The 16,872-nt window shown below is 50.2% G+C and overlaps 1 protein-coding gene across 2 annotated transcripts in view; it reads right to left on the minus strand.

The window, feature by feature from the left end:
• Positions 1-370: 370 nt before the first annotated feature.
• The window catches only part of NAV2 (neuron navigator 2), a 118,094-nt gene continuing 101,592 nt past the window's right edge, over positions 371-16,872 (minus strand). For both annotated transcript variants that reach the window (XM_012654387.1, XM_012654388.1), the window contains 6 exons: positions 15,672-15,826; positions 15,400-15,471; positions 13,501-13,697; positions 13,164-13,282; positions 6,761-6,964; positions 371-3,801 (listed from right to left, as the gene is read on the minus strand). In XM_012654387.1, the coding sequence (XP_012509841.1) occupies positions 3,676-3,801; positions 6,761-6,964; positions 13,164-13,282; positions 13,501-13,697; positions 15,400-15,471; positions 15,672-15,826 (873 nt within the window). In that variant the 3' untranslated portion in view covers positions 371-3,675. The remainder of the gene's footprint in view (positions 3,802-6,760; positions 6,965-13,163; positions 13,283-13,500; positions 13,698-15,399; positions 15,472-15,671; positions 15,827-16,872) is intronic.

Raw genomic sequence — 16,872 nt, forward strand, 5'->3', positions numbered from 1 at the left:
CTGGACACCGATGTTTATTGCTACTCAAAAGTGTGGTCCAGTGACCAGAGCATTGGCATTGCCTGGGAACTTTTCAGAAATTGAGAATCTTGAGCGCTACTCATCCTAGACCTACTGAATCAGAACCTGCATTTCCACAAGATCCTCAGTGATTCAGAGTCTGAGGATCTGAAATTCTGCATTTCTAAGAAGCTCCACGTGAGTTGTAGTCACAGATAAGCAGCTGCAAAGAGGTGGGATGTTGATGACAGACTGACAGAGATGGCTTTGCAAAGGTTCGTTGCATCCAGGTAGGAGTGACTTCCTCTTGGCATGAAATTAAGCTCCCAAGAGGACTTGCTCTAGCACAGACAGGCCAAACCACTAATCTGAATAAATAAGCATCAATTTTATTGAATCATGAATAATTTAAGACTGGTACAATCATCAGCTTTATTCTCTATGACATGGGGCATGATGTCCAGCAGATCATTGGCAAATCCAAAAACCTCATGACAAATGAAAATTAAATAGGGAGGGTGGGAAGGAGGACGGGGAGGGAGGATGGAAACATACCGTACACAAAATACTCGATTCCTAGTTTTCTCTTTAAAAATGGCTAGAAAAAATTCATCAAAATGCAGCACTTTAATCAATTATTTACAATTTCTATGTTACAATGAAAAATGTACATCTTATAGAACATATTTCATAAACCGCTCCACTGGAAACAACTAGATCAAAACAGCAAACCTTCCATGGAATATCCACAAAGTTGGATTATTTTTTCCTTTTGAAGTAGAATCGCCACAAATTTGAATACACAGAATTTTGAAGTTTAAGAATCAAGCAATAAAATAAAATGTCCCCAAGGTACAACAAAGGTCTAGGCAAGTCTTGTTCTTTGTCCCACCCCACCCCCAACCAACCTTAAATTAAAAGGTATTCCCATCTCATTTATGGCCTGGATAATTCTTGGCAGTTTGGGAAGAAAACTTTTGGCTTCCATTGTTAACTCAACATAAATGTTGCATAGAATTTCATACATTTCAAAATTAGCCGAACTGTAGAAAAAGGCAAAATGGAAGCATTTCGGACAAAGCGCTAAATGAGTACAAAGTCACTTTGTCAAATGTGAGTGACACTAACGTAAAAATATGACCAAAATAAGAAATGTGCATATTAGACAACCCTGCTTCCCGAAACTTTAGGAAGGACACTGAGTTGTGAGTCATACAAGGGCTACGCTACTTGAAATCACTGTTCACCAATCGGGCTGCACCAGGTACTGAGGTCTTGGTTCTGAGCCTGGACCCAGTGGGAGGGAAGTCTGTGGAAGAGGGGACAAGAGAGGATGTCACGGAAAAAATACAAAAGGTTTCAAACGATGTTGGCAGGTGTCTACTCACAAGATGACTGGGAAAACTGCCCACGAGAAGGAGTGGATTTCACCTCCTCTCAAATTCACAGTACTAGAGTGTAAGGTCATTGCTGGGAGACAGATTGACAAGGGCCACCCTTCAGGTTTCTCAGAAGTCTCAGGGCTTGGCCCCCTGGTCACAGGTTAAATATATGGTTTAAAACTTTTATTGAAAACAAAAACAGAACAAGACACACTCACACCCAGATGACTAACGAAGGCTAAGCAGAATAGTCTGAGTTTACTGAGATGAAAGCAGGGATAGTGTTGAAAGGTTTTCCATTCACCAGTTAGGGGACACAGCTCCCTCTTCCTTTCAAAGAGGAAGAACATGGTGTCATCCAATGTGAAGTGAGCAGTTTCGGGTCAAGCTCTTATGGTAAGAAAACAAGAAAAAAAAAAGCCAAGAGACAAACCTTCAGAAATAGAAATGCAAAAGATGGCATAAAAACCCTGAAAAAACAGAGACGCCCTCACTGGGGTCCAATAAAGATTCTCTTTATACAACAGAAATGAACAACTCAAAGATTTATCATACTTTTAAAGAAAATGCCAGTATGTTGAAAGCACAGCAGACTGGGTTTCTATTAGGGCAAGTACCAGCAATGTTGTGTAGGCTAGTAGGAACTTTTGCCTTTTCCTGCAGGAGAAAGATCATCGTCCAGTCAGGGTGTTACTTGGAGACTGTTAAGAACCTAAAAATGGATTTTTATTTTATTTTTTGTCTTTTTCTTTTTCCCATGGTCACGCACCCAACACAGATGAGTCTCTTGGATGAGAAAAGTCACAGCAACTTGAGTTCTGCTGATGAGTAGATGACTTTTTAGCCCTGTTTGTTTCGATGGGGAAAACAAAAAAAAGAAAAAAGAAAAACTAACCTCAGGCAGGCACGACACTCATGTACATGAACACGGTTAGTACAAAACCAGTAAGGCATCACTTTGGGAAGGTCAGCACCGAAGAGGTCAGGCAAGGCTCGTCCAGACGGGGCTTCTGGGGTGGGGGGAGCAGCCACCCCACCCCTGCTGAGCTGCGTCACGTTGGTTCTGAGGAAAGTGCAAGTCTGTCGTGAGGTGACCTCATCACCCCACCTGGAGTTGGGGCTGGGATGCCTGAGGGGTTGGCGTGTCTGCTCGACCCTCAAGGACGAGGAGGAAAGGCAAGGTCCATGGCTCACCCACATGTCGAGGACCGGGTCCTCACCCCTTGTGAAGGACACGAATGCCCCCAGCCCCAGCAGTAGGAGGCGAGTGCGTAGGACTGTGAGGATGGACAACGAAAAACAAAACGGAGCAGGACCAAACCAAAACTCAACTCCTGCGGTTCTCACTTTCACCAAAGGATTGATTCTGACCGAGAGTGGAAGGAGAAAAATCTTCCAAAAAAAATATCAATGCATCAGAAAGGGAGAAACTCAACCTCATTTTAAAGGGATAATCAGTTCTCCAAAGTAGAACAATTCTCACTATACACAGTGTTTGCAGAAAAAAAACCTGATTCATTTATATATAATAAGGAAAGAGATACATGCTGTTCTGCATTTATGGCCACATCCACACGCTCACATTCTCACTCCTTCACTCACTCTCATGGATTCACCGGGGGCTGATGGACCTGACGGGGTGCTCGAATTAGTACAGGCAAAGTACCTCTCGGGTAAGGAGAGCACCATATAAAAAAACAATAAAGCACGATTTATTTTCTCCTAAGGTTTCCCTGTGTCGTAGCTCTGTAGTGTGCTGAGTAGGACCAAAGCCAGCGCCGTAGTTAGCACCAGTTCCCTCTGTGGCCGCGAGGGTGGGTCGGCGTGGCTGGGATAGCCGGGCTGGGGGTCTGTGTGAGGGGAAGCCGTGCTGTCTACGTTTCCAACGTTGCTCCAGTCTCTTCTGTCTCTGGGCAGCTCGTGGCAGGATGCTGTTTGGTTTCAGAGCTTCCTGTGGGTTCTATTTTTTTTTTCTTTTCGTTTCAACGGTGATGATCCTTTCCCGAGAAGTATCTTCAGTGTCTTAGGGAGGTCACAGCAACAAGGCAAAAACAATAATTAAAGTAAAACAGAAGGTAGTGCAGTTCTCACTGTGGGGAAGTGGTCCCCAGGCGGCTGGCCCGGGATGCCTGCACCCAGGTCGAGGCTGGAGGACGAGGGGTCTTGGTATTCCTGCAGCGCTAAGGCTGCGGCCGGGGGCTGGCTCAGGAAGTCATCTTCGGGGTGACGTGGAGGATGCAGGTGGAGGGGGCAGGGAGGAAAGGAGGGGGCAGCCTCCATGGCTGGGCCCCTGTCACAGAGTGGACTCCAAGGACGAATCCAGGATGTCGTCGTGATGGCTGTTACTGTTGGAGTCGCTGTCGTAGCTCTGGGGGCTGGAGTAGTTGGCCGCCTCCTGCAGTCTCATCAACATGTTCATCTGGGGGAAGAGTGAAGCAGCATGAGCAGCTCTCAGTCTAGCTAGCCACCACCCTGGCCTCTGAGACGCTCGCGCCGCCTGCTTCAGGCTCACCTGGGATTGTAGCCCGGCAGGGAGGCAACAGACAAGAGCAAGGACCAGGCTTCCCGGGTTCGAACCCCGGCTCCACCACTTACTAGCTGCGTGACCTTGGAAGAAGTTACTTAACCTCTTTGTGCTTGTTTCTTTTTTCTTTTCTTTTTTTGTTGATCATGTCTCACTGTAACCCTGATCTCCTGGGCTCAAGTGATCCTGCCACCTCAGCCTCCTGATGTGCTTGTTTCTTTATTGGTCAAATGTGAATAATAGTACCTGTCTTACAATGTTATGGTGTGGATTAACTTAATATATGCAGAGCATGGAAAACTAAATAGAAAGCTCTCTATAAATGATATTTATTTGGGAGGGGCACACCTTACCCCAGCACAGGCCCCAGGTTGAGTAAAGACACTGGCCAAGCATCCCTGCTGCTGGGACACGTGCATCAGCACTGCTGACAACGAAAGCACCCTCCTCCCCGCCTTCAGCGAGCATCAAGCCCATCTGTACTCCTGGCTCCGGGGAGAGGTCAGACTAGAGCCAACAGGGCTCCACCTCCCGCCAGAGCTGGAGGGAGATGAGGGAGAACACCAGTTACATGCAGAGTGTGGAGGGGCCTGGGCTACGATTCAGGGCCCTTTGGGCAAGTTGCCTAAAGTCTCTGAGCCATCAGTTCCCCATCTGTAGAACAGGGAGAACAGCAGTGCCTCTCTTATAGGGAATAAAATGACATAATGTGTATTATTAAACTCTTACAGAGGGGCTGGCCTGGCACATAGTAAGTACTTAATAAATATGATATTATCATCATCTAACTTAAAGAGAAGAGTCTAGAGACAGTGTTCTTTCCTGGTTTACATTCTATTGGTTGTTTGCTTGGGAGTGGGGAAGAGGAACTAAAAATTACTTTTACTTATAACCATAAATTGTGTGTATTTTATATTTTACATTGCAAGTAAGTTAGGAAGATAGGGTCTCTCTGGGCTACAGCCAGGTGTGCCGCAAATGGGCATAGAATCTGGCTGCTTCCTGGCCAGCTGCCCCTCAGGCTGCCTTGCAGTCCACCCAGATGAGTCTGGCCTCAGGAGCACCACCGTCTGGTGTCCATCTGCACAGCCACAGCCAGGGGAGAGATGGAGCTGAAGTACAATAGACAATCCTTGGCATCTGGGGTTATTTAGTCACTCATCAAACATTCCCAGCCTATCTATAGTATATGGTTCCAGAACAAAAACAAGTCAGTCCCGTTTTCATGAATGTCTCAGTCTCATGAGGGAGAGAGATTAACAAATACTAGAGCTAGTCAGACAGAACAGAATTTAGGAGAAATACCAAATATCTAGGAGTTGGAAGGAGAATTCTGTGTCACTGTTCTAAGAACCCTAGGTCTTACCTAAGCACCTCTGTGTCCAATGAGTGATACAAATATTACTGGCTAAGCAAAGACTAAGCATGGGCTAGCCATTCTTTTCTCTAGATATCCTAAATTCCATTTTTATGACATTAAGACCGCATGAGCTTGCCCCCACCAAAAATACCTCCATGACCGTGGCTTTCAGCAATGGTTAACATTAGAAATGGCTGTTTAAAGTACACTTCTTTCCCTTGTAAGACCATTGTTGTAAATACTGCACACTCGCACATGGCAACACAAACAATAAATCCTTTAAAAGTATAGTTCCTGCCAAAATCTGCAATAGGATCACGGTTATATCCCACCAATCAGCAGGATGGCAGACAACTCAAATCACGTATTATTTTTTTTAATCTAGTGAATCGATGAGCTGCTAGGCATAGAATAGTGAATCGGTTGTCTTTTAATCCTGCTGTATCTCTTATGAATATTTTCTTTGGTTAGGTAATGCAAAAAATATTCTCTGTTGTGTTTTTCTTTTTGTCATAGCTGCCAAGGAAGCTTGAGGCTGAATTTAGGGCATGATAATAGTTGTGTAACCATAGGAGATTTTGGTATATTTGCTTCCTTCTCATGGCTTTTGATTTGTTAGGTCTAACTTAGTGGTACGACTAAGTATGGGTCTTCTATTGGTAGAGAGTATTATAGTTCATTAGAAATGCTCTTGTTACTGGCCCAGGTGCTTCTTAAAGGAGTCTGAGACCAGCCTGAGCAAGAGCAAGACCGCATCTCTACTAAATGTAGAAAAATTAGCCAGGTGTGGTGGCATGCGCCTGTAGTCCTTGCTCCTTGGGAGGCTCAGGCAGGAGGATGGCTTGAGCCCAGGAGTTTGAGGTTGCAGTGAGCTATGATGACAACACTGCATTCTAGCTGGGGCAACAGAGTAAGACTATCTCAAAGAAAAAAAAGGGGGGGGGGCTCTATTGATCTAGCAATGACAGAGTAAATAAGCATGAGGACTTCACTCATCTCACTGGCTGTGGGATCTGTATTCAGGCCTGTCTACCCTCTGTGAGTCCTTGAGTACCTTCTGCTCTCAGACTGCTCCCTGCCTGTACTCCTCATCATTTGGCTTGGGCTTCCGGTCCTTGGCAATCTCTTCCTCTGCTCGGTTATTAGTGGGAGAGATCAAAGGAGCAGCAAAATGCTTGATAAAGGTGGCATCACAAAGCAGAGGGCAAGGAATTGTGTAGAGACAATAGGTGTAGGAACATTTAGAAGGAAAAATCAAATTCTTAACCTTTTACCTAATATCAGAAAAATTTCAGAGGGGTTAAAGGCTTTAGTGAAAAACTAAAACCATGGAAGAAAATATTGACAAAAACAGCCCTAACCTTGGGGTGGATCCAGCCTTCCAAGGCAAGGCCAGGCTTAGTCACCTTCGTATTCGGAAAGTGCCTTGCATCACCCCCAATACACAGTAAGTGCCCAGTGAATGCTGAGCTGCCCTGGGAGCGGAGGACTCACCAGCGGGTCTCCTTCAGCGTCACTGGGGGGCACCTGCTTGCTTGTCGACCCCTCCCGAGGCATGGAGTAGCCATCGAAGCCGACGTCCTCAGGCCGTAGCTGCAGTAGGGGAGGCCACTCGTGCTGCTGTGGGCTGGCTGCCCATGGATAGGTGTCCATCACCCACTTGGCAGGATCCTCCCAGGGGGTGCGCCTTCCATAGAGCTGAAAACAGGCAAAGAAGGAACGGTCTGGAAGTGGGCCAAGACCTCTCTTGCAGCTCAAATCCTGGAGCTTTCTGAAAAAGTCCCCACACTCAGCTTTACATCTTCCCTGATGGAGTAATTCCACTTCCGGAATGCTAGCCTAAGGAAGTCATCCAAGATGCAGACAGCTCAAGGTGCTAAGACCAAAGGCAGCAGAACCGAGTGGTCAAGAGCACAGGCTTTGGAGTCAGGCTGATCTGGGTTCACGTCTCAGCTCTGCCACTGACTCCCTGTGTAACCCTAAACTCTGAGCCTTGGTGATCCAATTTAAAAAATTGGCTCTGGGGAAAAAACCAACCATCTGATTGGAAGCATTTGCCAATTTCCATGGTGTAAATACTCTCACCATGGCCAATTTCAGACTATCACCATGATGTCACTGAACGTGGAATTGGAAAGAGGAGCTCACGAGCCAGCTCTAGTACCCCATTGGGTGCATCCACCCAAGAATACCTCCCGCACAAACTGGGTGCTGGACACCAAAACTGCTGGCAGGTCGTAAATGGCCCTGGCTCAATAAAACCCCATTTCTTGAAGTGGGTCTCACTCTCAGAGCCCCTCCGTAGACTCACTGGTCCCTTTCAGAATAGCTAATTGCTAACAGAGGTTGCATGTTGGTAGTGGAATTATGAGGGCTTCTCCTCTGCCATGTGTTTCTCAAAATTGTCCATGGTAACTAATTAGCTCTTAAAATGGTAAACTGTGTCATCACTTAATTTTATAATAAGACCAACACCACGCCTCCAAACTCCTTTCATTCCTCCCTTCCTTCCTTCCCTCCTTTCTTTCTCTCTATCTCTCCCTTTCCTTCCTTCCTTTCTTCCTTCTTTCCTTCCTCCCTCCCTCCCTCCCTCCCTCTTTTTCTTAAGACTAAGTATCCGATGATAGAATGATTTTAGTGACCCTTACTGGCAAATTCAAGAAATATATAGTCTTTAAAGAACAAAAACCTAGGCTGGGCCACTTCCCAAGGTGAGGCTCTCTACATTACGCAGCTAATGTGTTGTCTTCTTATCTTTTTTCTTTAACAACATCTTACTGCTCACTGTGTGCCAGGTACTGTGACAAGTGCTTTACAAATGTCTTGTTTAACCACCACGTGACTCGGAGAGGAAGTGTTACCCCACGTGACGTATGGATGAGGAGGGGCCCAGCGAGGAGAGGAGCCGGAATGGAAACCAAGTCTGTCCAATTCCATGGACCGTGGTGTGCTCCATGAGGCCCACATGGCAGCACATGCTCCCAGCCAGGGCAGGGTCACCTGTCGTTCTGAAAAGCATCCCCTCTACAGAGGGCCTCAGGGTACAAAGATTGGAGACTTCTACACCATAACACTGCAGTGGGGCCCTGGGCTGCACACACCCTGGCTGCAGGCCTGTCTGTCTGCTCTCTCCAGCCTCCCAGGAATCCCACAGCGCAGAGGGGACTCTGAACAAGACGCCAACAGCAGAACAGAGCTGAGCTCTGAACCCACTAAATGACATCTTTCTGAGTAGAAGAAGCTGGGGCCACCTAGGCCCACCCCCTCATTTCCCAGATGGGGAAACTGAGGCCTAAAGAGCAGAGCCAGTTGTAAAAGGTTATGGAGTAGAGTCCAGTTCGAACCTAGGACCTCCGCGCCTTTGTCTGGACCTTTCCCCTCTCCACACCTCCCAGACTGACGCCACTTTGAACTACTCTGGGCTCGAGCCACGGGACTCAGCCACACCTGAAGCAGCAAGACGCAGGCCAGGCTGTTCACTGGACGGCAGCATGTCGGCCTGTGCTAGGCTCGCTGTCCACTCTCCCACAATCGCCTGTGCCACCTTGGGCCTCTAGGTATGATTTCTGTCAGGGACGCTGGTCCCCGCCCCGTCCCAGCTGGGCCCATCTCTCTGCATGAGCGGCTGCTGCCTCCTCCACTCAAGACACACATAGCTTCCTGTGACTACACCGCTTTCCCAGGTGCCAGCACCCCTCCCGTCTGGCGTGCTGGCCCAGTCTGTTGCTAAATCTTCCTTTGGCCTGGGGCAGTAGTGAGTCTCAGGCCTGGGAATTCAGTCTGGCATTCCCAGTCCAGGCAGGAAGGGATCACGGGAAGGGGTGCGTGTCTGTGTGCATGTGTGTGTGTGCGTGTGTGTCAGGGAAAGAAAACACAGAAGACAGGTGTAGACAGTGGAAGAAGGCTGTTCCAGATTAGAAACACTCCTGCAGTTTCTAGAAGCTTCTCCCTCCAAGAGCTTTCCCTGTGGCACTGGACTGTCCTTCCCAAGCCAGACTTCACAGGGGGCTGAGGCAAACCCCCACTCTGACAGCTACGGCTTCTGTCTCCACGCCCAGCCTAGAGGAGGAGACACCTGGGGCTGCAGAACCACAGGGCCCCCGAACCCTCGCAGCTTGGCAAGTCCTCAGAGATTATGTGGCCCAGCAGTTTTCAAACATTTGCTCTTCATTCCTGACCCCACCTAAGTAGTTTGGGGAACTTTTAGGCTTCACAGAAACTAGCCTGAAAAAGCACTCTTCTAGTCCAAACCTGTCAGTTTGCAGGTGGGGAACCTGAAGCCTCACCCCGGATCTCGGAGCAGGCTGGACAATCTTGCCAGTGGCCCCGTGCTCACCCCCACTCCCTTCCCATTTCCTGCAGGCACCAGGCCTGCCCCGGGCACGGAGGCCTCTGTGGACATTAGACATTTTGGCAAGTGTTTCCAATGACAACTCCAAATGGGGAACAAGACTAGGGACTGAGTCATAAGACAAATGCGCGTTAGGCACATACTAACATCATCTGCAAGAACAGAAAATATTTTTATAAGCTTCCCCACTTGCCACTGGACGTGTTCGAGTCCGGGTGATGAACAGCTGGGTAAGTACAGTGGCAGCAAAGGAAACATCATAAAGCTCCTTAGTTCCATGGCAGGGTCCTGAAGGCAGCAGCAGAGACAGCTGGACGACAGACACGCAGGGCAGGACACACACTTTCCCCAAGGCAGGAAGGAACCTGGCATCCGCACTGGGTCAGGAAGAACGGGAACAGGACCACAGGGAGCCAAGACCTGGGCCACTGCGAGCCTTCTGACTCTGTGGGATGCATGGGGCTTCCGGGAGCACCATGTGTATCACACGAGGACACGTCAAGGTACACATTCAGGAAGCTCCTCCAAGCACGTGCACACACAAAGACACTAATCCTAGGACATCGGTGCCTAAACTTGCAAAGCTGACATCCACTAGGGGGCGACACCACACTTCCTCCAGGCATGGATGTGCCTGTCCAACGGGCGCCATCCTTACCGCCTGATTGCTGCCGGCCTCCTCATGTTCCCGCCAAGTCCGAACCACCATGGGCAGCCCTCCCTCCCAGCTCCCGGTGCGTGGCAGCCCTGTCAGAACCCAGTCTAGGGACCCCACCTCTACTCATCTTACAACCCTGGCCAAGGGATTACTTGCCCTGAACTGAAGTGTGCTCACTTCATGGCCACCTACCCGAGTCAGTGCAGGAGCAGGTGACCCTGTACTGCACGGCCCAGCACACAGTCCGCATGGACCCAAAGTAACACCAAAGAGAGCAGGGACTTTTAATTATTTTTTAAATTTCAAAAATCTTTTTGTCAACTTCAAAATATAAAATACATTCATCCCCTGAGCCACCTGAGGCTTCTCGGAGGAGGTATGTTGAGCCCTCGGACAGCCTGAAAATAACACAGGTAGCCGAGGAGTAACCATGGGCTGCAATGCTCGTGTCATCCTACCTGCTGAGTGCGTTTTGTGCTTGGTAAGGTGCAAGAATGGCTGCGAGCCTTGGTCTCCTCCTCTGGGAGACACTCACTGGGCTGTTACAACCAAATGTGATCATATGTGTCAGGGCCCTAGCACGGCGCCCGGCAAGTAGCAGGCCCTCCATAAATGTCAGCGAACATTCCTTCAAAACCAGGGGCAGGAAGAACACAGCGGGCTTCCGCATGAATTAGCAGATTCGATGAGGTCTCCTGGGCCCACTGGGATGGTGAGGTCATAGGGTTGGCGTGGGGTGGCTTGCTTTGAGCCACTTGGTAGGATGTGAACTCTGGCTGCCTCCCGCTGCTGCTCCACACTTGTGCAAAACTGTCCTTTAAATGACCTCACGGCACAGGGAAGCAATGACTTTTCCTGCCTCACACTGAACTGGTGAGTCTCATGAGACTGCAGCATGTCTCTGTCCCTGCCCCAGATGGGCTGTTCCAAGTCCTTTCAACCTGTGAGCTCACTTGCTCTGGGTGGGAAGGAGAGCCAATGCTACTCTATGTTAAACTCCATCCGCAAACGCTCCGGGATGAGAAAGGAAATCTCTTCCCATCCAGTGGGCCCCACCTTCACAGCCATGCCCAGAAAGCTGCCTTCTAGGTTTAGGTCCAAAAGAGCTGGGTCTTGGCACCGCCAGCTGTTGGTCACCACAAGGGGCCTGCTCACGTGCAGCTCAGGCTGGAGGCCGGACAGGCTTTCCCTCCAGGTTATGCCTCCAGGGGAGGCCTTTATTCAGCAGAGCCCAAGAGTTCTTCCAAGTGACTCTGAGATCACCGTCCCCTCCCCCCACCAGAAGATGCATTTGGAGCAGAGGAAACAAGTGCACAAACAGTGCACCTCCTCCACCTGCAATTCCTTCTGCCTCTCTCGAGAAGCTTGGGTTTCTCAGAGGTGCTGGGCCTGGCAGCCACCTGGGAGCCACCAGTTGAGAACACAGGAGAGACAGACTGCAAGAATGCAGCAGTGGGGGATGCTTCCACTGGCTCCCCAAAATAAGAATGACTGGGTGGCTGTTTGGGTTTGTGGTGTAACAAACCCGCCTGATTAGAAACTAAATTATGGTCAATTTATCCAGGCCTGCAACTTTATCTACCTAGGGAGATTCTACTGCAAAGATCTCACCGTTCATACCTTCTTTTATGAAAGCAACATTCAGTAAGAGCACTGCTAACTCACGATTTGGGGCCAGCCAAAGACTGCCTAATTTCATACTTCTCTCTGCCGTCACAATACACTTTATTTCAACAAAGTGGTTTGAATTTGTAGCATCGATGCTCCAGCTCAATGACATACCAATTACAAGAGGCGCAATGCCTTTCTTTTCAGGTTCTTTTTGTCCTGAATGCCCCTGAAGACCATCACAGGTAAAAAGCAGTTGAATATTCCCCAGGTTCAGCCAAATATGCAGAGATGACAAGTAGACCAAAGCAATTAACGTGTACTGTCACACACGTGTTGTGGGTACACACCGCTCCTGCTCCTGCTGCACGCCCACGACAGCATCTCGTGTCTCCCATTGCCCAGGACTGAGGAAACAAAGCCACCCTTGGAAACCTGGCTGCAAAACTGGTTCCTGGATTATTCAGCTGTGCATGATGCCTGCTAATTACTCTAATTACTCCCCGTGAGTGCTGAAAGCCTACGGAACTTCTCATGCGCCTCCAGGCGCAACAATAAAACTGTCCCAAGCTCCAATTTAATGGTAAGCTCCTAGTTAAACTCTGGACTGAGTGAGAAGTAAAGAATTTGTGCTTTTTAACTGCTGCCAGGCAGGAAGGACTTGCAGCCCTGCGGGCCCCAAAGTCACCCGTGCAGGGTCCTGATGTCAGGGAGTGAGTGCCATGGGACCTAAGGACTAAGAACCCGGAATTTGACCCAGAAGGCACGTATTCGAATCCCAGATCCTTTGAGTTTCTCTTCTATAACGTTAGGCAGCATGTCATTTATTCTCTCTGAGCCTCAATTTTTCTCTCTTAAAAAATGGAGACCAAAAAAAAATCTCTGTCCAAGTCCCAGGATTAATCCAGAGCTTGAACCAAATAGCAGATAGGAGAACACTTTGTAAACTGTGAAGTGTATGGTTCCACTTCTTGTGCACTTACTATGCCAAGCACTTTATGGCCATGATTTCATTTAATCCTTGCAACAACTCTTTGTGGAGAACATCAATGACGCACTGAGGCACAGAGAGGCTAAGCGACTTGGCTGGGGTCACACAGCTGATAAGCGGCAGAGCCAGGATTTGCAGCCAAGTGTTCCTACACTGTGCTAGACTGATGACCTGGGGGGTGAGGGACTGTCACCTCATGTCAGATTCCTGAAGGAGGAGATAAAGACTACACATCTGTTCCCCGGAACAGCCCCCCTCAACTTTGAGGAAGCCAGCAGGTGCCTCTCACCTGGAGTCCTTCTCTCACAGCTTCTAGGAGATAGGGGATAATGGAGTAGTTCCACAAGTCAGTGAACCACACTCTCGAGCCATCCACGTCGATGGGGCATGACAGGAAGAGCCGAGGGCCTGAGGGGCACAGTGAAAATATGTTAGAGCTGAAGCCATGGTCCGAGCACCCCCAGGGGAAGGACGCCTTTGCTCTGAGCAATGGCAGGCAGATGGCAGACTGTACCTGCAAAGCGCTGTCCTGGCTGGGGCCCTGAGGACAGCCCTCTGGGAAGCGAGCGCTCCAGAAGCATCCCCTCCCCGCCAGCCTGCCCTCTCCTACCTGGCCCCCCACCTACCGATGGTGACGTCCGAGGAGCTGTGAGCCTCCAGGAAGCGGTTGAGGTGATGCCAGACCTTGGGAATCCACTCGATGATTTTCACGAGCTCCACATTGCGCACCCGCCCGCTGATCTCCGTTTCCATGAGCTTCCTCCTCAGGAATCGGCCCAGGAAACCCTTCACGGGCTCCGTGTGGTTGGCACAAAGCACCCACCTGGGGGAAGTCAGAAATGCCTTTCAGGATGCTGATGGAGATTGCTGACCTCAAGAACCAAAGCGTGTTAGAAACGGAAGCTCTGTAAGCTAACACAAAAACAGGACTCACTACGTGCCAAATGCCGTTCTAAACATCCTCCATATGTATTAACTCACAATTCCTCTTGGTAACCCTATGATGTGGATGGTACCACCATCCCCATTTTACAGATAGAAATGCTGAGGCACAGCCAGGTTATGGAAATTGTCGAGGATCAAACAGCTAGTTCATAGACAAACTTAGAACCAAGACAGTCCGGCTCCAGAGTCTGAGCTCTAACCACCGGGATAAACTGCCCCTTGTGCTTAGTGCCAGGCTTGTGCTATGGAGCCACAACAGTGACTAAGACACAGTTCTGTTCCCCAGGAGCTCACAGGCTAGTGGATGAGGCAGACAAGCAAAGGGACAGATGAGATCCGACGAAGCCCACGGCGATCGGGCGAGGCTCCTCAGAGGAGGGGACGTTTAGGCTGACACTGGGTGGCTGATGGGGCAGGTAAGGAAAGGTGGGAGCAGGTGCTGGGGAGGGAGTGCAGTGCAGGCTGCAGCCTTTGCAAAGGTGTGGAAACAGCATGGGTATTTGGTGAAACTGCCAGAAGTTCAGTGTCACTGAAGTTTAGACCTGACCTCCCAGCCCAAGGAGGCTGGATTCCATTCTGCAGGCAGTGGGAAGCCACAGAAGGACTTGAAGCACGAGGGTTCGATGGTCAGATGTGCACGCTAGAACGCGCACTCTGGCTGCCACAGTGCAGCGGATGGCCTGGCGTGCTGGTTAGAAGACAATGGCAATGGTGCCCTGGTGATGATGCGGCAGTGATGGGGGAAGAGGAGGAGGGCGGGCTTAAAGGGTATTTCCGGGACAGCATGGACAAGACCAGGACAGCCTGAATGCAGAGGTGAGGCATGCTCTCAGCGCACGGGAGGAGCCGACATTTCTTTGACAGTGACATGCAATCCACTTTCAATAGATCTCCCTCAGAGATGCCTGTGCAGCGGCCAGTGAAGGTGAGCTGAGGGTCCCAGACAGGAGAGGGCCCAGGCCGGGGAGCTGGAGTCAGCTGAGAATTAGGGAAGGGCAAAGGGCGTCTAGCGATGCCAAGGCACACAGCCATACAACCTGAGCGGCGCAGTCCTTCCTCTGCCCTGGCTGCGAGAGAGCACTGGTGTGGTGTTGCAGCAGGGAGGGGAAGACAGGCCACCAAGGAGTCCCAACAGCTGGAACTCGAAGGCCCCGACACCCAGCCATGTGGGGACATTTATAAATAAGAGCTGTCATCGTTCATGTTCACTAGAGACAGAGAGACATGCGGTTGGTAACGGGCAGGGGCAGCAGGGTGCCTACAGCCCCTGTCCAGAGCTGCCTCCCTGACGCTGGCACAGCAGGGCTCAGAGTCAGAGACTCGGGTTCAAATTTCAGCTCTGCCACTGACCTCACAAAGTCACTTAAGTCTCCGAGCCTCAGTTTCCCTATTTGTAAACTGAGAATGCCAAATGTAATTACTTGAGGCTGAAGTGAGGATTAAATGAGTTAAGCTGGGAAAAATACTGAACACAATACCTAGCATAGAATGCACACTTAACAAAGGCTTTTCCATCCTCCCTTTCTTGCTTTCCTTCTTCGTGATGCCACATTTAATTGGAGAAGGGAAGGGAAACTTACCTGAAGTTATGATGAAGCTGCAGGTTGGGGGTAGAAGAGGTAGCCTGGTTCATTGTGCCGATTATGTAAGGGCTGTGGGGGAGAGAAAGGAAAAGAAAGCTTGTGAGTCCAAGAGGAGCCAGAGAACAAGGCGCTCACAGAGGCCTGTGGTGTCTGCGCGTCTAGGCAAGTGGATGCCAGCAGCCTCCCCTGGCCCCCTGGTGTGCGTGCACAGCTCCCCGTTGGGGGTGGCACACTCTCCGGGGGCTATGAGGTCCGGACCTGGCCTTTACCATTTATGGTACTTGCAGTTGAGCAGCCCATTGAAGATCTCGCCCAGAGAGCTGACGTGGTGCAGGTTGTCCAAGATGATGACCAGGGGCATGTCCACAGCGTTGTTCTCACTGTTGCACTGATCGGCCAGGTTGGACAGGTACTGGCGCAGTTCCTGCGGAGAGCAGGGAGAACACGGTGGTGGACACACCCAGGGAAGACTCGCCTGCTCAGGGCCTTCACTTTGCCGGGGCCAGCGCAGGCAGAAAGGCCCTTCACGATGCTGTGCTATGAGCACGCTCTGAGTGCCTGCCTGTTACAGGGCGTCGGCGCGGTGCTCGGGGGACGCGGAGTGGGCATGGGATGAGTAAGGCCTGGTCCTGCCTGCTGCATTCACTAGATGACTGAAAACCTGGAGCTTAGGGCAAGAGCACGGCACTGTGCAGTCACACAGGCATGGTTGTTACTCCTGCTTTACACCACTTCTCGAGAAATGTCACTTTTCTTGATATTTCTTATTATGCCAATCTCCCAGTAGGCTCCTGAAGGCAGGTGTCTTATACATTTCAGTCCCTCTGTGGCATCTGCCTGACAGCCTGTGCTGTCGGATGCCTTCGATCGATCAGAGTAGCAGAGGAGCCGGCCCCACGCCTGCCGATTACTGCCGCGGAGACACAACGAGCAGCGCAGGGGACGCGAGTCTGTACGCACTGGGGAGCTGGGAAGGTCCTGTTGAAAGGGAAGGCTTTGAACTTAACCTTGAAGAATGTGTGGGGCACTGGCTCAGCTGGGACTAGAGCCCAGCCTAGCATGTAGGTGGGGGTGGGGGGGAAAGCCAAAAGAGGAAGAGGAAGAAAAACGGTGCAACAGAGGAAAAGGCTGAAATGGTGAGGTGAGGACCTGCCAGAGAACTCAGAATGTCTGCCTGACGTTACCGCATCTCAATGATAGTTGGTAGCACTTAGAGCCGGCCAGGGCGCTAAGGGCCTTACACACAGGAACTCCTGTAGCCCCTCTAATAACCCTATGAGGTGGGTACTACCATTACCTCCATTTTACAGATGGAGAAGCTGAGGCACACCAAAATCAGGTGACTGGCCTGAGACCGCACAGTGGTAACCAGTGGGGTGGGCTGAGGCTCGGGTGCCTGTCCCAGTGTGGGTCATACCACACCAGCATGTTCCAGACGCTAGCCTGGTTGTGCAGAGGTGACATTTCCTC

The sequence above is a fragment of the Propithecus coquereli genome, unplaced genomic scaffold (assembly GCF_000956105.1).
Source record: "Propithecus coquereli isolate 6110/MARCELLA unplaced genomic scaffold, Pcoq_1.0 Scaffold44, whole genome shotgun sequence".
Taxonomy (NCBI): Eukaryota; Metazoa; Chordata; class Mammalia; order Primates; family Indriidae; genus Propithecus; species Propithecus coquereli.